Genomic DNA, 20,097 nt, shown 5'->3' on the forward strand with positions numbered 1-20,097 from the left:
TGAAAATTGGTCAGACTCAGTGGCTTTCACTTAAAAAATGCATAGATAAAGTACTGGAACCAGGGCCAGCCCTAGGTCTCCTAGCACCTTGTACGAGAGTTTGGAGTGCCCCGTCCCCCATATCCATAATGAATACTTTTATTTACAGAAAAAAATATATATATTCTAGTTTTATTTAAACATATTATTCCACAGATGAGAGACAAAGTCCCCCACAGGAAAAACACACATTGACCCCCCCCCCCCCTGCGCACACACACACACAGGAAAAAAAACAAAAACACACATTGGCCCTCTAGAAGACTGACCTGACATGCAGACTAATTGTCGTGAAAGGAAGATGTTGGCGCTACGTTGCAGAACTTAGGGCAGTATTCAATTAGTTTTGCACCCTTGATAAAGTTCCGCCTGCAGGACTTTTCGCCTACATTGCGTCTTTTGGCCGCGGAAACTTATCGTGCTCATCCCCGCTATTCGCCGCATTCAATTCCAAAAGACGTGAAAATGGCGACAAGTGAAGTCAGAACAGGTGGAAAGTGGTGTCAGAATCGAGGAAATCCAAACCCCCCAAAAAGATGCAGAAACATTGGGGATCAATGTAGTAGTGCCCGATTAGCCCTAATACAACTGTTTGGGGTACTTAAGTTGGTACAGTTGCCTCTAATTAGCGTCTTTGCACAAGTGGTGAAGAATGGCATAAAGCAGTACTTTTTGGAGAAAATAAGTAGTCCTGGCAAATTTGGGTTACCTGTAAATGGGTGCAAGCATGTTTTAATGTCTCTAAAGTGTAGTTTTAATAAAAGTGAAATTCCTTCATCATAAAAGCACCTGCAACCCCAAAAACACTTGGCCCCTTCTTAGAGCACCCCAACAAAACCTAATTTCGCTAGTTTTTGAATTTGTCCCCCCACTTTGTGCTTTTTCGCCCCCAAAATGAAAGTAATTTTGGGGTGTCCTTAAGATTTTTCCTGGAATTTTTTGATGCAGTTGTCCATTGGGGGGTTGTCCCAAGGCTTCTGAGAGGTTTCCCCACCTTTGCACCCCAAAACAAAAAATGTTGCCCTTCTTTTCTCCTGCTATTCAGAGGTGAATCTTTTTTGCCTATTACATTGCATTGAAGCATTTGTAATTGAATACGGAGATAAGTTTCCGACAGGTGAAAAGTTGCAATCGGCAATACTTTTTCGCTGATCTCGGCTTTTCGCGTCTAATTGAATACGACCCCAAGTTGCAGACTTGCAGTAGAGGAGTTCCCAGTCCCTCCCTCACACTCAGTTGTGGTATACGCAGCCTCAGTGATTCAGTAAGTCAGTCACTGCAGTGAACTGAGTGGGGCGGCATGCAGCTTAGGTGTCCTATGACTTCACTTGGTCACCACATCGCTGTTTATAGGTCATGGCCCAAAGTGCATTTGAGCCGCCCAGAAGATGAGCCCACCTCTGCTTAGGCCAGCCAGAAGTTAGTTCACTGCGGAGGTCACTGTGCAGCTGGTGGATGCCACACTGAAGCCCCTATGGGATGGTGCCCTTGTGCTGCTGCTTAGCTGGAGCAGACCTCGAGTCGGCCCTGACTGGAACAGTGGGAATCATTACAACTGTATTTTACTGAACTTATATTGAGGATCCTAGCCATACAAAAAAGCAGGCCTTCAAAAAGTGGCATGGCCCCGTAGAAAGCCGTTTTTTCTTCAAAACAGGTTGTGGCTTCGCTGGAAGCCCCCATTTACATCACTCCAGGGTGTGCCCGTTCAAATATATAAAGGGTTTTTACAAGGTAATGGAAGGAGACATTCTTCAAAGAAAGAGAGGTATTAGAACAAGAGGACATGTTCTAAAACTGGAGGGTGGTAGGTTCAGAGGAAATTTGAGGAAAAATTACTTCACAGAAAGGGTAGTGGACAAGTGGAATCGCCTCCCATCAGAGGTGGTACAGGCTAAGACAGTAGAGCATTTTAAACATGCATGGGATAGACATAAGGATATCCTTCAGAAGAAGTAAGGATCAATAAGGGTTGAGGTAATAATATGTTTAAAAATGGGGCAGACTAGATGGGCCAAGTGGTTTCTATATTTGGCTAGCAGGGTGCCTGAAACACCATTATGCAGCCAGAATTTCTGCTGTAGTGCTGCCCGGAGAGGTCTCTGGCAGCGGTGCTGGTGTTTGGCAAGGGGCATTGGCTGCGCGTGGTTCTGTGCGGGCACATTGTCACTAGGCCTGATGAGGTCTGGCGGTATTTCCGTTCCGTTGGCATGGGCGCCACCATCTTGCCTGCAGCCATGTGATTCCAGCTGTCCAATCCTGGTAGGTCATGTGCTCATTCCAGCCAGTCACAGCGCGGCACTGAGTATTTAGGAAGGCCCAGAGCCTTCCTTCCTTTGCCAGTGCAACGTGTTTCTCAGCTGCGTCTGAGAGAGTACCTGTGCCTTACCTGCCTGCATGTCACGCTACTAGCCTGAACCTTGCCTGCTCCAACCTGCTGGATTTACCCTGCACCCTCCACATACCTTTCACCTGCCTGAGTACCTGAACCTGCTGTTCCCTGCACCTTGCCTCCCTTCACTCCCAGCTGGACTTCATTACCACAGCCTGCATTTGTTACAGCTCATCATTCCTGCATTTGTTACAGTTCATCATTCCTGCATTTGTTACAGCTTCATTCCTGCATTCAGTTACAGCTCATCATATCTGCACTCTGTTACAGCTCATCATATTTGTTTACTGGACTGTTCCTGCCTGTCACTATCTGGACATTTCCCATTAACCCCCATTACAGTTATCAAGTGCACTTTAGTGCTATACCTGGACTTTTTTATTTGCCATTCCCATGTCTTCTAAGTCACTTATTAAAAACTCCACTTTTTCATTTAAGTCTGCTTCTGTGTCTGCTACTATCACCACCCCAGGTCCACTACAAATTCAGAACCTCACAGTGTCATCACACAATTTGACTCGTGACATGCGCATATATCTTCTTTTTAAGTCAAAAACATAGATGTATCTATGAGAGTACTGTATCCTTAGCTTACCATTTTAAATCTAGCTGAGCAAGGTAATTATCCTTAGACTGCTGCTGCTATTTGCTGCTGGTGGTGTGTTAGAAAAACTTATGTGCTGCACACCAGTGGTGATATTACTTGTATATCATGTTGCACAACAATATGCTATCATTATGTAACGTTAGGGACGCCGGTAGAAAGGAGCCTTGACACGGCCCGGAACATAATCATGTAAATTATTTGCAAATATACTGTACGCGACAAAGACCTCAGGATTTCTATTATCATGACATGTTTAAGCCTTTTTGCTGTTTTTTTGCAGTGTGCTGGAGGGAAACTTTTTTTTTCTGTAAATAAGAAAGGACGCCTGGGGCTCCGGTGGTTGCTGTGGAGTAAAACATTATACTTTTAAATTACTACACTATGGTGCACCTCCTAGTTTTCTTGTTTTGAACATAATATAAATTATACCTCAACCTTTTGGCTACTGTTCATATGTTTGTAGGTAGCATTTTTATACCGTTTAATTTTTATACCATGTTAATATTTATTGCTCAAATTACATGTATGTTATTATCTGTTATTTATGCATCCTAGACGCTGTTCTTTTTTGCTGTTGGGATTGGAATGGGAGGGTTAAAGTCCTGCAACAAAACCTAGACAGCAGTTAGGATTTTTTTTTAATTAGCATTTGTGCTAAGTTCTAAAAAATGTTTTAATATATTTATATATCTTGGTTTATTATATTTCCCACAACACTGTAATGACTGAACTGTTCAGTTAAATTTGCAGGGAACAACAGACTATGAAGCAGTACTTTGTATTTATTCTTTAGGAGTCGACTCGCGTGGTTCTCAAACTCCATCCTCTGGTACCCTAACTGTCACGCCCGGATGTATATAGGCTACAACTGCTGGAACTTGGGCACTGATTAGCAAGGATGATGCTCCAAAGACTGATATGCGAGTTGCACAGGTAATCAGCACTGACTGGGGCTCCAAAAAGTGCAGCTGGACGCTTTTTAGTGCGGCCTCCTGGTCGCTAGCTAAGCGACCGACCAGGGTGATGGTCGCGATGGTCAAGGCCATCGCGACCATCGGGGCTTGCGACGAGACCCTAAGGTTGGGTCTCGGCAACCGCAAGCCCCAGGGAGCTTCCTGCTCTGATCGAGCAGGAAACTCCCCACTGACATCACTGCTGATGTCAGTGCGGCCGCCCACAAACGGCAAGCGTTCCGTCAGGAATGCCCCCGTTTGTGTAGCCACTCCCCCGCCCCACCTACAAAACGGGCCGAGCTGTCGATCAACATCGGCAGCCGGCACTTTTGTAGAGAGCTCCGGAGCAAGAGAGTTTCTCTCTCACTCCGGGGCTTGCGCACGCGCAGTGCGGCCGCTGCGCGTGCGCAGGACCAAAACATCGACCTGCCGCAACCTTGGGAGCTATTTTGACACGCAGAGCTGCACATGTACTCGTAGTGGCTAATTTATGCATGCCCATGTAACAGCGCTTAAACGGACAGGCACGCCTACGTTTTTCTGACTACTCCCCGTTACCACCCCCAAACGCTGACAACCTGCCAGTCACTGTGTGATGGGATCCTTTGTGCATCCATAATCGCAATGCGATCACTGCACACGCGCATTTCAGCTTATATACATCAGGGATGGCAATCACTTGTTCTGCGTGAAAGTCGCAGTAGCATCCATCTCTGAATCAAGCCCAGTGTTCCGGAAAGCACACACTCAGGAATGTCTAACTGCACCTGACCAGTCAGCCTCCTGGCTCTGCGCTCTCTCTGCTAACTCAGGAACACTGGGCCTGATTCAGAGCCGGACGCTCTGACAGAGCGCTCGCTCTGAATCAGGGCCGGCCTCCTGGCCGCTCGCATAGCTGTGGGGCACCACCCACAGCTATAGCGAGCGGCCAGGAAGATGGTCACAATGGTCTTGACCATCGCGACAATCGGACTTGCGACGAGACCCTTGTGGTAGGGTCTCGGTGCAGCAAGCCCCAGAGTGCTTTCGGCTCGAACAGAGCCGAACGCACTCGCACTGACCTCACTTGTGAGGTCAGTGGGGCCGGCCCCAGATGGTAGGCGTTCCCATGGGAACGCCTCCGTCTGGGCAGCCACGCCCCCGGCTGCCCACCAAAGGGGATGTGCTGTCACTCAACATCGACAGCACACCCCCTTTGGTACGAGACCCGGAGCAACGGATTGCCCATCGCTATCCGGGTCTCGCGCATGACAGAGCCGGCTCCATCGTGCGTATGTGCACTGGGCCATCATCGACCCGCTTGCGAGCGGGTCTGAATCAGGCCCACTGTTTGGTGCCAAACCAGCCCTTGTTATGGACTCTGGGCCTGATTCAGAGCCGGACGCTCTGACCAGAGCGCTCGCTCTGAATCAGGGCCCTCCTACCTAAAAATGGAGCGGCCTCCTGGCCGCTCGCATAGCTGTGGGAGACCACCGGGCTTGCGACGAGACCCTGCGGTAGAGTCTCGCTGCCGCAAGCCCAGGAGTGCTTTTGGCTCTATCAGAGCCAAAAGCACTCCCACTGACATCACTAGTGATGTCAGTGGGGCCGGAACCAGACGGTAGGCGTTCCCATGGGAACGCCTCAGTCTGGGCAGCAACGCCCCCGGCACGCCCACCAAAGGGGGCGTGTTGTCAGTTACCATTGACAGCACGCCCCCTTTGGTGTGAGACCCATAGCGACAGCTTGGCTGTCGCTATCCGGGTCTCGCGCATGCGCACGACAGAGCTCCCTCCGTCATGCGCATTTGGGTACCATCGACCCGCTTGCGAGCGTCCTGCGCTCACGAGCGGGTCTGAATGAGACCCTCTGCTATTCCATTTCAAGCCAGTTCTGACTCTGCACACTCACCACCCCTGATTGCATCACTCAGCTGCAAATCTTCCCAGAAGGAGCTGATGGCCCTCTAGTAGCTAACTGGCGGCCATTTAGGGTGGGTCTTAAGGTGGGTACACACTACACAATATCTTGAGCGATTTGGCTGTCCAATCGTTTAAATCGTTTAGTGTGTACCCAATGCAAATAATTAATTCATACTTGCCTACTTTTGAAAAAGCATTTCAGGGAAAATGTGAAAGCATCACCTATACACACGGTGCACTTCTCTACTTGAGAGGTGTGTCATAAAACTGACATATCCAAATGTAAATGAGCCCCAAAGCAGTTACATAGGGCCCGATTCAGAACTGTATGCTAATAGCATCGCTGCTGCGCTTTTTGGATGCAGCAGTGATGCTATTATATGGTAATGCCGCAAGAGGCGTATGAAGATATATGCCTTATGTTGGCATCGCAGATCTGAGTGCTGCATCCGAAGTGGCAGCATCAGATCACCATCGCCCATCTGATTAAGTCTAAGCCTCCGTTTTGGAGAACAGTCCCCATTGCTGTCAATTCTCCGCCCTCAAACAGGGACAGGGGTCACTGTGGCATCACAGCAAATGCGTACTGTGGCCCTGGGCAGTCCACCTATCATTGGACATTGTTTGTATACGGCCTATAGTTTGGCACACATACATTTGATAGATAGACATAAGTTTTATTGTGAATTATAACCAATGCAGTTAATGGTTATCCCATTTGAATGTATATATCTCTGATTGACTGCTTTTTTTCCTCCAAGTATATAGAAACTACATAGTGGGGGTAAGGTGCAATTAGGAAGAATTGCTAGACTCAGAGAGATTGCTACTACTTCAGGGAGTCTCTCTGACATTCAGGGAGATTTGGCATGTATGAATTAATTTAAGACATAAAGGGGTTCATGTATCAAGCAGTGAAAAGAGTGGAGACGTGGACCATTGGAGAAGATGCCCCTAGCAACCAGGTAGCATTTATCAAGTACATTCTCTAAAATGATAGGTGGGAGCTGATAGGTTGCTAGAGGTAACTTTTCCACAAGTCCACTTCTCCACTGCTTGATACATGAACCCCAAAATAGGATATCCACAATGATGTGGGGGAGAGAGAAGAGCACATAATTAGAATCAGACACAGCAAAAAAAAAGGAAAGAAATACATAGGCAAACTGTGCGTCAAGGTTCGGACTGGCCCACAGGGTACAGGGGAAATCCCTGGTGGCCCCTAGGGCCTCAACTCCTCTTCTAGTGTCAAGTTCCAGACCAATACATTACTACTACTATGCCAGGCACACAGACGATATGTCGTCCGATCCGGCAAATCGGACAACATATCGGGCACATCGGCCAGTGTGTACCTGCTATGTCGCTAACGATGCGCGCTCCCGCATCGTCAAGTCCGACAGGCGATATCATCAGCGGGGGCCATGCTGCCGAATGTAGCATGGCCCCTGCTATCGCTCTCGTCATCGGCAAGTGTGCATGCACTTACCAAACCCGGCACCCCGCTACACGCGACCACAACGTTGGGTACACATCGCTAAGTGTGTACCCAGCTTTACAGGGTCAGTTACGTGGTAGAGCAGGAACATGGATGAACATGGGTGCTTGCAGTGATCGTGAAGAATGAAAACAAAACATGTGGGTCGCAGGGACCACTCACTTTAATAAATTGGGGTCCTACTCCAGTTTCTGGGTCCCATCACAATTTATGCCCCACTGCCTTTAGCGTGTACAAACACGCTATAGCGTAATTTTCCACTGAGAATTACATGGGGAGAAGGGTACATCGGTAGGAGAGGAGAGTACACAGGAAAGCAGAAGGGGTACAGAGATGGGGGGAGGGTAAGAGGGAGCACAGGAGAGCAGAAGGGTTACACACATGGGGAGATGGGAACAGGGGGCACAGGTGGGAGGGCAGAGTACACAGGAGAGCAGAAGGGGTACAGACATGGGGAGAGGTGAACAGGGAGCACAGGTGGGAGGGCAGAGTACACAGGAGAGCAGAAGGGGTACAGACATGGGGAGAGGTGAACAGGGGGTACAGAGACGGGAGGGCACAGCAGAGCAGAAGGGGTATAGACATGAGGAACGGGGAACAGGAGCGGGAGGGAAGAGTAGGATTTAATAAGGGTCATAATCTATGTAGAAAGCAATACAGATCAAAGGGTTTATTAATGAGAAACATCATACAGGTCACTCCTTTATTACCATAAGTGTATCTGCGGCACTCCATAGTTATACCCCAAAACATGCATCACTCTATGAATAATAGTGTCCTCAGTGTCTCCAAGGCCTGGCGCTGTGCCCCTCATTGCTTCTAGGCGGGACCCTTCAGCTCAACTCTCCTCTCCTTGTGCTGTGGGAAACCTCTGGCCACGGTGGTGAACAGCAGGTGGTGCCCTGTCACAGATTATGGAGTCCCACAGATAGGAAGTGAGGGTAAAACTGTTCCATCCTCGCACAGGCACTCTAGGAGGCAGGAATTGGGATCCCTCCGTACACCTGGGGGTATATTTACTAAAGTGCAGGTGTACGGACGGATCCAGATTCCTGCCACCTAGAGTACCCATTTTAAGTAAAAAACAAAATAAAGTGTTTGTTTCTAAGCGATTTTCACCTGTTATCGCCATGATGTGATGTTAGGCCATCCCTTCACCGGCAATAATACCCTGTTCTGGCCTGTTACAGCTGTAACAGGCCAGTGCTATGTACGTGAGCCCCCAGCCACAATTTGCCGGCAAGTCCCCGCCGCACCTGTCTCTCTCCCTATGAGGATTCACAGAGTACAGTGGGAGATGGGCCCCTGGAACACACCTCGCTCAGGACAGCCGGAGATCAGCTAATCCCCTGGCATAGATCTAATCGCACGGAAGTCAGGTGGATTGCACAGCCGGCGGCAATTGGACGAGACACCGAAAGCAGTGATTGGCTGCTGCGGCTGCTGTGTGTGTGCACTGCAGCAGCCAGTCACTGCCGGCAGCATCTTCCCTGCTGCTCTGCAGAGCACACACACAACGCGTCCTGTGGAACCCGGTCATTTTAAAAACCGGGTCCCTCACCACCTGTATCGCGTAAAAACAGGCTATAGCGCTTATTTTGCAATCACTGTGCTTGGTTTGTGAGTTACAGATCAAATGTTTTCTTATGTGAAAATAAAATATAGCCTATTGCAAACTAAGAATGTAGTTCTAAAAATAAGAGTTGAAGGTGCGCGCACAAACACAGCGTGGAAGAGGTGGCCATAGAAATATACACACTTGGGGAGGGGGGGAGAAATGCAGTCAATTAACATGATGGCTGCTTTGACATAAGCTGCTCTATGGCAGTGGTTCTCTAACTCGGTCCTCAGGACCCCACACAGTTCATGTTTTGCAGGTCACCCAGCAGGTGCACAGGCGTATTAATTACTCACTGACACATGCGTATTAATTACTCACTGACACATTTTAAAAGATCCACAGGTGGAGCTAATTACATCACTTGCGATTCTGTGAGACCTGGAAAACATGCACTGTTTGGGGTCCTGAGGACCGAGTTTGAGAACCTGTGCTCTATGGAATAGGAAACATGCAACAGCTGTGTCCAGCTCCATCTGCTATAATGGCCCTAGGTTGATGGTGAGAGTGGTAACAGCATGTGCTGGGAGGACATGCAGCTGAAGTTGTGAGAGACGACACATTAAGGGGTGGGATAGATCAGTTGAGGGGTTATGCAGGAGGCTGTGTAATAGGGTGACTGTTTCCTCGGGAGGAGTCACCTGCCAGGAAGGAATGCAATATAGGGGATAGCCACCAGGGCTAGTCCAATTTGTACTGGATTACAGTATTAAAAAAAATTTTTATAAACCAGAAATAATGCCTTAAGAAACCAAACAACTGTCCAGCTCATTGGACAGATTTCCGGTGGGTCTTATGGTCAATCTGCCCCTGAGCATCACACACAGTATATGCATATAATAAAATGTTGGGTATACTCAGCAGACGAGGTTGCGAGAGAGGTCTGACCAGGTCAGTTAATCCTATTAAGTTGAGAGTAAATAAAAAAAAGAGCAGTTTTCACCTTGACAAAACCATATTTTATTGTAGATGGGGAATGTGGAAATGTGCAGCGAGATTTATAGTTGGGAAGGGGTGAATCCTAGTTGAACTCTAAACTTCAGTGTAAACACAAAGCTGCCCAGTATTTGTTTGCTATTGCTGCCCATCCATTTAACGATGCGGGGGACGACGGCATGATTACGACGCCGTCGTCTCCCGCGGGGTGAACTGCATACACTGAACATTCACACGTTCAGTGTATGCAGATCAATCATCCCCGAACATGGGTCATCAGGTTGACCGTCATGTTCGGGCGATGATTGATATTAAAAACGACCAGCGGGCGCGCGCATCGCTGGTCGTTTTTAACCTTTTACTTCCCGATTTGTGGGCGATTACCAAACGATGGAGTGATAACGACCATCGTTATCGCTCCGTCGCTAGGTATAATCGCCTAGTGGATGGGAAGCTTTCAGCAATCACTGTTTTCCCTGCATACAATAAAATAAATTCATTTACAGTTTGTTACAGGAGCAAATTGCCCCTTTTGTTATTTGCACCAAACTGTGAATTAGGGGCATACAGATTAGCTATTGTGATGGGGCATCCATTTAACCTTCCTACTGCCTAAAGGTAGCAACCCAACAGGTCAGCTATAGATTGAATCTGAAAAGGGGTAGAGGAGCCAAGTATTATAGCAACACCTTTCTATTTATATTCAGAAGCAGCCTCTGGGAGGGTGATGTTTCGCCCCTGATCATGTGATGTCACACTGAGGAAGAAAAGTACTGCCCGAATGTCTTTAGGATGGTCTGGGTGGCTCTACAGGCTGCAGGGCAGCTCTGCAACAGCTTTACTGCAAGTCAAATGCAGGTGTTGTGGGGCAGTGACAGTGCCACACCTACCCCCTACTCACAGCCTTAACCACTCGCAATGCGTGGGTGTGTACATAGGATTCGGATTTCCTGTAATTGTGCTACATCGACTCTTTGACGTTTAAGACACTGAAGAGACTCTTGTTCATTTGAGGTGAGACCATTAACATTCAATAAGATTATAATGTTCACATACTGTATCTCAGGGCATGATTAAAGGGAGGGGGAGGGGCGACAGGGGCAGTCGTCCCTGGGCCTCGACACATAGAGGGGCCCCCACACAGGGTCGATGAGACCCTGCCGAGAACAAGTGTCCAGCGGCACCTGTTCCCGGATGGTGGCCGGACTCAGAAGCCGCGGCTGTTCTATTGCATGCAGCAGCACTAATAGTGCTGCTGCATGCAGTTCAGAGCGGCTCCAGAGTCCCCTCATCAGCGTCATGTGAAACATGTCCGTTACGCTGAGGAGGGAACCCAAGAGCAGCTCTGCCGGCCAGGACACAAGGTAAGAGAGGATCCGTATGGGGCTGGAGGAGGGTGCAGGACCGGATAGCCACAGGCGCCTTGTGGCTGCAGGGGATGGGGTTGGGTAGGCACAGGCGCCGTGTGGCTTGGAGGAGGCCGCCCACAACTTAGTTGCCCCAAGGTCCCCACAAGCCTTAATCCAGCCCTGCAGTATCTTATCAATTACAGTAATATGAATTTTTTACACTGCAGTTACATCAACATTTTTACAGGTGATTAAAGGAATTTTCCACTTTAACTGGCCTATTTACGAAAATAAATAAATAAAGGGCATTTGCCCCATGGCAGGGTATAATCAGCAATAGCCTTCACCAGCTACCTCCAGTTATAGCTTCTCCATGCAAAGCTTATTAGGATACCATTAGCAACTTGCCCCCCTCGCCCCTAATTGAATTGAGTCCTGAGGAGTATATTTACTAAAGTGCAGGTTTTTAGAAGTGGAGATGTTGCCCATAGCAACCAATCAGATTCTAGATATTATCTTTTAGAAGGTACTAGAAGAAGGTGCTAGATAAATGTTAAGTAGAATCTGATTGGTTGCTATGGGCAACATCTCCACTTCTAAAAACCCTCTCTTTAGTAAATCTACCCAAGACTTAAATGAAAAAAAAAATGTTTACCGAAAACAGACCACTAAATTCCAGCATAAGAACTTCATCCCAATCGTAATACACAGTGGCGCCTGTATAATGATTTGGCGCTGTCACTGGACAAGGACAGCTTGCAATCACTGGTAGAACTATGAATTCAGGATTGTACCAGTAAATTCTACAGAATGTAAGGGTATCCACCTGTGAACTGAACATTAACAGAAGACAATGACCGCAAACACACAAATTAGTCAACAAAAAAATAGTTGAAGCAGACGAAATTTATGGAATGACAAAATTGAAGTTCTTAATATAACATAAAAGGGCAGGACCTGAATGTTCATGCAAGAAAGCCCTCAAATGCATGTGAGTTGAAGCGGCTCTGTATGGAGGAACAGCCACAATTCATCCGAGCCGCTGTGTGGGACTGATCAACAATTATCACAAATATTTGACTGAAGTAATTGCTGTTTATGGTGATCACACCAATTACTAAATCTGGTTCACATACAATGAAATTTAATGTTATAGTAAATAATTTTAATAAATACTGTTACTTGATCGGTTAGTTATTATTATATGACTTAAAGATCTTAACATATTGAAGAAAATATCTGCAGAAATGAAGAACATCCTAAGGTTGCACAACCGTGCTAACACCATGGGGCCCATTTATCATTGTATATTTGTAGCTTAATCCCCGAAAACACCTGTTTTCAGGGGTTAACTGCAAATATTAAGTTTCCCCAAGATGTATGAAGGAGGGACCGTAGCAGATCCGATACCTGCTGTGAGCTCTCCTTTCCCGCTAACAGCAGCATACTCCATAGATTTCAATGGGGGATGCAATGCTGCCAAATTTACCAACTTCCGAAATGCGATGCATTCCGGAGATTGGCCCCCACAGCTAATGCCATCTGAAGATGATGTTAGTCGATGTAGCCTATGGGCTACACATAGCATAATTAGCCGCACATATGCAATCAGCAGCACTACTGGCATTTCGCAGGGACAGGCTCCTTTCGGTGCCCCTGTCCCTGCAGGTGTCGAATGATGCATCCCGGCAACATGATTGCATCTTGCAATGCGATCAGGGGTGATAATGGCATGCCCAAATTGCATTGCAAATGCTATCATTAAAAATGGCCCCTCTCGCTCCCCCCGCCCCCTGAGCGCATACCTTTTCCTCTAGGAGGTGGGTGGCATGCGGGATCTTCATCAGCATTGCTGGTGCGCCCCGCAGCACTGCAGGTCTCTTCCTGCAGACCTCCGAAGCCGGGCAGTTCGTGTCCGGTAACGCTGGAGGAATCCACCCTGTGTGGAGGCACCGGCCGCACTACCCTCCCTATGGCCCTGGTCCCCATGTGTGGTTTCAGCCCACTCACTTCTCTGTCTGACTTTGCTTCAGGGATTTTGCCTCTCTCTGCAGTCAGTAAATGTGATATAAGGGAAAAGTAATAAAAATAAATCTGCCTGAACCCAAAGGTAACTATGCCCTTTAAACACAGCTTACTGAGGTTCCCAAACACGGTCCTCACGGCACCCAACAGTTCAGGTTTTAGAGACATCCCTGGTTGAGCACAGGTGGTTAAAATAATTTGACTGAGGTACTGTGGTAATTAAGTCACGTGTGGTCAAGCCTGGATATCCTTAAAACCTGGACTGCTAGGTGCCTTGAGGACCGAGTTTGGGAACCTCTGGCTTACTATATTGAAAGCTAGTTGAGACACTTTTCTTACGTTGTATTCTTGATGTTAAATATAGTTGCCACTTGCCAATATTTTAAGACATTTCTCATGGATAACTTGCTGTGCGCACAGTGCAGCATCGCATATACCCGTGTCTGTCCTCCCAGTTGCAAAAGAGCATTGCAAACACCAGTTGGTGTGGGTGCAGTGTGCGCTGCTGGTAGTGTGGCTCTTACCTGACCTGTTAGCAGTCACCGCGCATGCGCAGCTTCCCTCAGACCTGTCACTGTCAACAAGGTGCGTGGCAAGCCTCGCTGTGGCTTAGAAGAGACCCGACCTTTTTTATTCCGCATGACGTCACGGGACAGGAGTTCTTCTATTGGTAACTAGACGGCAAGCGTCAGTTGCCGACCAATTGCGTTTGCGGTCCGCCAGTTTCACGTGACCGGAGCGGGAGGCCGGCCATCTTGCGTCGGCTCTGGATGATCCGCCCTGCGGGTTGCGGAAGCGGTGACCCGGTCGGGCCTGCTTTTCACAGAGTGCTCCAGCCTGACTCATGCGCGACCGGAGCTGCGGGAATAGCAGTCCCGTGCACTGTATCAGGTGAGAGGGTAAAGAGGAGGTGGATGAGAGGTTGCTGGTGACACCTGTACTTTCCATGGCTCATATAGTGATCAGTTGTGCATTATTTTACTGGGAGGCTGCGGCTGTCAACTGTAGAGTATTGCGTCTAACAGGTAACTTATACAACATAGTTGTCAATGCAGGTGACCAGGTGCCCTGGCATCAGTTATTAGTGGGTGAGCTGTCAGGGGGGTGAGTACGGTCAGCTAGCATTGAAAGCTAATGGGGGTACTTGCTACATGCTGGCACTTGTTGTGATGGGCAGCCATTGGCAGGGCATGTACCACTGATGTCGCTGTGTGAGGTTCTCCTTATGTAGTGATTTGTTTATAATAACCAACATTTTAGTTTCTTTCAATGTTTGTCATTTAGGGGTCTATTTACAAAGTAGTGTTATGAGACAGAGTGAAAAGTGATAAGGTGCCAGCCAATCAGCTCCTAATTGTCATTTTTCAAACACAGCCTGTGAGAGGACAGTTGGGAGCTGATTGGCTGGCACCTTTTCACTTTCTTATCACGTTTCACTCTGTCTCCTAGCACTGCTTAGTAAATAGACCCCTTAGTATGGAGAGATCTGCTTTGAAACCGTGTGGATGGTGTAGAGTTGTTTAACTTGTCAGATCCTAAGTAAAGTTTTCCTTCAGTAATAATCCCAGGCAGCTCCAAATCATCTGGCGCTGCCATCTGCCAGGATGTACAAACTTTTAAAATCTGTTGCACAGCACATAATACTTGTGCTTATGTTTTTATCATTTTGTAGAATACATTCCAAACTTAACTTATTCCTTTTACTCTTTTGTTTGTCTCAAAGTAACCAGATGATATTGTAACAGTTTGGTTCAGTTTACCTGATAAATGTAACCAATCATGCAAAGTGGCTGGGGATAATGGGTACAGTAACCCATTGCAACCAGCCAGTCATTTACTTTTATTATCTGACCTGCAGGATAATGCTCTATGGATGCCCTGGGTTACTGCACACCTGTCAACTTTGGATCAACTGTCATTTGTATCATCCCAATAAAACCCTGTCCACATGAATTACAGATAAATATAAACAACTACTTTGGATCTCTGTTAGCAATTTACCTATTACTGTCTCCTCTTACCACTATTAGCATTGCATAACATTGAGAGGTTGCAATATAAATTCTAGTAAAAAAGCATTTTGGCCACTGTCTCTTTGAGGAGAGGAGTGAAGATGCAACTTTTTCTATTTTAAAATGGTCAGCTGTATTTTTATTTTTTTATTCGGAAAACATAAAGCATCATTTTTTACAGTGCTCAGAGGGTGCTCAGCCCAACTGGTCACCTCCTCACTCTATTCTCCATCAACCTGTGCCAGGTGAATTTTGTTTTCTATCAGGTGTGCAGTCACTAAATAATATGGTCATGTAAAACACTCATCTTTTAATGCATTTGACCATTTGCTCCTGTTTTTGTGCAAATTTTCCAGATTTTAAAATAACAAGTTTGGCAAATTTAATAAGTGCATGCTGGATGCATGAATACACATAGCTATGTGCCCACATGCCAACATTAGATTTTGCCTTTCTGGTTGAGATTCTTTAAATGGGTTCAAGAGGAAGTGAAGACTCATTTAGGTTGCTTTTCACTGTCTAGAAATGGACTGCAGGTAATTTTTCTTAATGCAAAACAGTTCTTGACTTTTACATGTCCTTGGAGATTGAGGATATCTTTTGCAGATTTAATGTAAACTTTTACATGGGAAAGCAAAATAGAAGTTGTCAAGATTTTCTGACAGCAAAATAACTATCTTGTTTTGTGGAGATATGTCTATATGTGAGATAAGTGGACAATTCTTTAAGATAAGTTAGAATATAGATGGATCCTGGTGCAGAGGAACCTAAAGTAGAAAAACATAATGCGTGACATAATAACACAGTAAAAATCTGTGTTTCATGCAAGTGAGAATAACTGTATCACAAGGTCATATGATCTGCTATTTAAATCTCACGATCATCTCAGGTTTGTCCGAAAATGTGAAAGCAACAATGATAGGGGTTGATTCAATTAACCACATATTACTCACATCCGCGAATAAGTGTGGCTATATGCAGCACTTATGCCATCTCTGGACTCGCTGATTTGTTTGCAGCCACGTAGGGGTAATTGTAGAAGAAATTCAAGTCTCAATTTATCTACTCCACATTTTACAGATTAACAGTTGCCTGTGATTTCATATCTTCACATTAGATATTTTATAATTTAGAGACGTTTTCAATCTTTTAGAAAACTTTATCTCATTGATTTGCCTGAGCCGTCCTGCACCTTGATACTAAAACATAGCTTTATCATTGTTTCCTCTTGCCTTTACACTGGCTTTGGAAAAACACATGTTAAAAGTGCAGACAAAGCCTTAAACTTTGTCTACATTTTTAATAAAGCATTGTTCTCAAAGCTTCCCTGCAGCATAGTGTACTATTTACTTAGTGAACACTATTCTATTATTCTAAGCATCACCGTTCATGAACTCTGTAGGCAATGTAGAAATTGAAGCAAAGCAAACACTTGTCAGTGTATGTATAGGTCCATATTGTGCATAATTGGAGAAACTATATATTTTTTCTGTGGAATAACATTAATTTTAATGAATAATACACAGCCTAATATGGCATTATATTAGTAAATTAACATAATGGTAAATTAGTTTGTTGATCAAAACTCAACATTCAAGTTAGACAGAATTGTAATCACAGATAAAGAACATAAAAAGAAGCTTAAAGAAATTCACAGAAGAAAACAGTCAGGGCCCTGGACAGTAATGCTGCTTTGCGACCAGTTACTATATTGTGCGATGGTGCAGCTCCAGAACAGATAAATGTGAGGTACACACTTGGCCGACTGACCCAGTGACCAATTTTGGTAAGCATACATGGTTACCTTGTGTGGCCGCTAGGCCGGAGGCAGAGCAGATCGCTGAGGTATGAGCGGGGATTCTCTGCGCGTGCCATAGGAGTGCCAGCTCCTGAAAAGGGAGCGTGGCTGACCGGGGAGGGGGCGAGTCCTCGTGACGCCCCCAATTCATCACACATGGGTGCGTGTCCAACACTTACAGAGGTGCAGGGCTTCCCCAAAGCTCTCCCTTCATTGTGAATTGATGCTGTGCGCATCATTTATTCACCCGGCAGCGTTCAGTGACCGCAACTTTTCCTACCCATGGGACAATTGGGTCCATGGCTGGGGAAGGCGCAGGGCAGGCTGCTTTAGCGGCGTGCCGCTATAAGGGCGGGGCGCATTTTGCCACTTCAAAATCAAGCAGGACGTGGTGCCCTGCTAAAACAGCCTAGTGGAAACACTGGTTACAAATCGGCCAGGTATCACAACTAGGCAGGCATATAGGACGGTCGGCTGTACACATACGCTGATGCGAAGTATATATCTTTCAGATATATCGCATCTGCTATGCTGCACAGCCTGTGCGATAAACCTGTGAACACGTTGTTTTACAGATTATATTGTGTGTACACACGAGCTGAATCACTGAACAATATATTGTTCATCTGTGCAAGAAATATATCATCCAGTGTGTCCTCAACATAACCGGAACAGCACAGGGGGTTGGAGCTAGTCCCTGGTACACTTGGTACACTTAGTCTTCATTCTAGCACCCTGCACCTGTCAAAACATGTGCAGTTCCTCTTTCCTGCCTGGGGTGTCACTCTGCTCTGGTGCTTCTAGCATACTCTGGTCTGTATAATAGAAGTTTATTGCGTCAGCTGAGTGTACAAGAAGCACCAGAGCAGAGAGTTGTACACTAATCCGGCTTGTCACTTATAGATACTGTGGCAAGTAAGCACCAACACGTGGAAAGTGTGCGCAATGCTATGCTAGAGCACTTGGCTAATGCTTTTGAGGGTGTTTATTTCATATAGACTTATTTTTTGTTTTGAGTGGCAGTTACTAACTTATTTTAATTCTGAAACTAAAAATATATCTGAAAAAAAAACATTTGAAAGAGAGTGTATTATTAATGAATCTACCATTGTCATTTTCCTCCTGTGGGAACAATTTAATTGTTTTTATGTGCATGATCACACCTTATCCCCCATTTAAACAGTGCAATATTTAATGAAAGGGGGGGTTCGCTCAAGTCGCAACCAAATAGACAGAGTTCAGCTTCTTAAAATAGCTAAAACCATCTAAAACTGGAGCCCAAAACCAGTTCTTATCACACATTTTTGCTCTCCACCTCAGGAGGATACGAGCAAGAAATGTCCACCTGCGGCATTCACGTCCGAACGGAGCTACAATTGAATTACTCTGTCAGGCACCCATTACTAACAGCTGCAGGCGAAAACAATTAACTTTCCCCCTGTGTCTTTGGGTATTTTCTCCTTGGTGCATGTGTGTGTGTTTGTCCTTTCCAATGCAGGATTCTACATCTTCAATGTACTTTAGCCATCTGCTTCTATTCTCTAGGTCTTATAAGTTGTTGTTTTTTATTGAAAAAGAGTATGCGCTATTCCAAAACAAAAGTCTTTTATAATTCCACTTCACGTTATTGGCTTGTAGTGTTTTATTGTCTACCAATGTAATATTTTGAACGACTGTCATTACTCACAGCAAAGTGTCCCTGGAAACCATTTACAATGTAAAGAACTATACAGTTTTTTTTTGCTTTGCCTTTTAAAACCTCTCATCCTCCATCCCCCCCCCCCCCCCCGTCGTCTAGTAGATGTGTGCCTTATTATCCTGTGTGCATTATAATGCTGTGTTTTCACAGCCAGAAGAGCATGATATTCTTACTGTGTTGTAGTAACGCATAGTAGTGAATGGGGAAGCATTTTTTTTTTTTTTTTTTAGGAATGGGAAGCACCAAGATGCTGCATTAATCAGTCTGGGCAGTAACAATTTTTTTTTTTTATGAACAGTGATAATGTGTTTTAAACTTCTTTAGTGTGAGTAATCTGTTGATCTTTAGAACTTTTGTATGAAAACAAAAACAAAGTAACATACTTTGCTTATTGTACTTTACAGTGAATTTCTTTTTTGGGGGAATTCTGCACCTTTTTGAATTGCATGAATATTATTTATAAACCTCATTTGCCTTTGTAAGACCTAAGTTCTCCTCTTTGCAGGCAGTGGGATTAGAGAAGCATTCACCATGTACTCTGAGTGGCGGACGTTGCACCTTGTTATAAAGAATGACCAAGGTCACACCAGTGTGCTGCACAGCTATCCTGAAAATGTGGGTCGGGACGTGGCAAATGCTGTGGTCCGTCCGCTGGGGCAGTCGCTCAATGCTCCATCCACTGTTGGAAATGAGAACATATTGAAAACTGATAAAGAGGTAACAAGATTTCCATGCTCAACAGCACTGCCTACATAGACTGTCGTGTTATGTCCTCCCAACCAGGTCCTGTGTTTAATAGCAAAGATATTAATATTCACGTCAGAATATTTCTGTGACTTGCATAAACTTCATTTTTTGTATCATAAAATACAGTAAAGTCTGTAAATCTATTAAAATGTGCACTTTCCAATTTCCAGGTGAAATGGACCATGGAGGTAATATGCTATGGGCTTACTTTACCACTAGAGGGAGACACTGTGAAATACTGTGTGGACGTGTACACTGACTGGATTATGGCCCTGGTGTCTCCCAAGGATTCCATTCCCCAGCCAATTGTCAGAGAACCAAACATGTACATTCAAATCATTCTCAAGCATCTGCAGAATGTCTTTGTACCAAGGTGAGACCTTTTATAGACTCTGAATTAGGCCAACAAACATTGTCCAAAATGGTAGCAGGGGAACTGGTTCTATATATGTATTTGTTGGCTTTATATATTAAAGTTTCAGCAGTGCTGTATGTTAAGCCTGTCTTGGCCTTTTTATTGTAA

At 45.6% G+C, this 20,097-nt stretch overlaps 1 protein-coding gene and 1 long non-coding RNA gene across 6 annotated transcripts in view; one reads left to right on the forward strand and one right to left on the reverse strand.

Moving 5' to 3' along the window:
* Positions 1–13,913, reverse strand: part of LOC148514957 (uncharacterized) — a 132,530-nt gene extending 118,617 nt beyond the window's left edge. The window contains exon 1 of the long non-coding RNA XR_015879449.1: positions 13,843–13,913. This is a non-coding gene — a long non-coding RNA (uncharacterized LOC148514957). The remainder of the gene's footprint in view (positions 1–13,842) is intronic.
* Positions 13,914–14,060: 147 nt separating this feature from the next.
* Positions 14,061–20,097, forward strand: part of RALGAPB (Ral GTPase activating protein non-catalytic subunit beta) — a 99,862-nt gene continuing 93,825 nt past the window's right edge. For all 5 annotated transcript variants that reach the window (XM_088480664.1, XM_088480661.1, XM_088480662.1 and 2 more), the window contains exons 1-3: positions 14,061–14,209; positions 19,333–19,544; positions 19,745–19,947. In XM_088480664.1, coding sequence (XP_088336790.1) covers positions 14,089–14,209; positions 19,333–19,544; positions 19,745–19,947 — 536 coding nt within the window. In that variant the 5' untranslated portion in view covers positions 14,061–14,088. The remainder of the gene's footprint in view (positions 14,210–19,332; positions 19,545–19,744; positions 19,948–20,097) is intronic.

The sequence above is a fragment of the Taudactylus pleione genome, unplaced genomic scaffold (genome assembly GCF_031769625.1).
Source record: "Taudactylus pleione unplaced genomic scaffold, aTauple2 ptg000256l, whole genome shotgun sequence".
Classification (NCBI taxonomy): domain Eukaryota; kingdom Metazoa; phylum Chordata; class Amphibia; order Anura; family Myobatrachidae; genus Taudactylus; species Taudactylus pleione.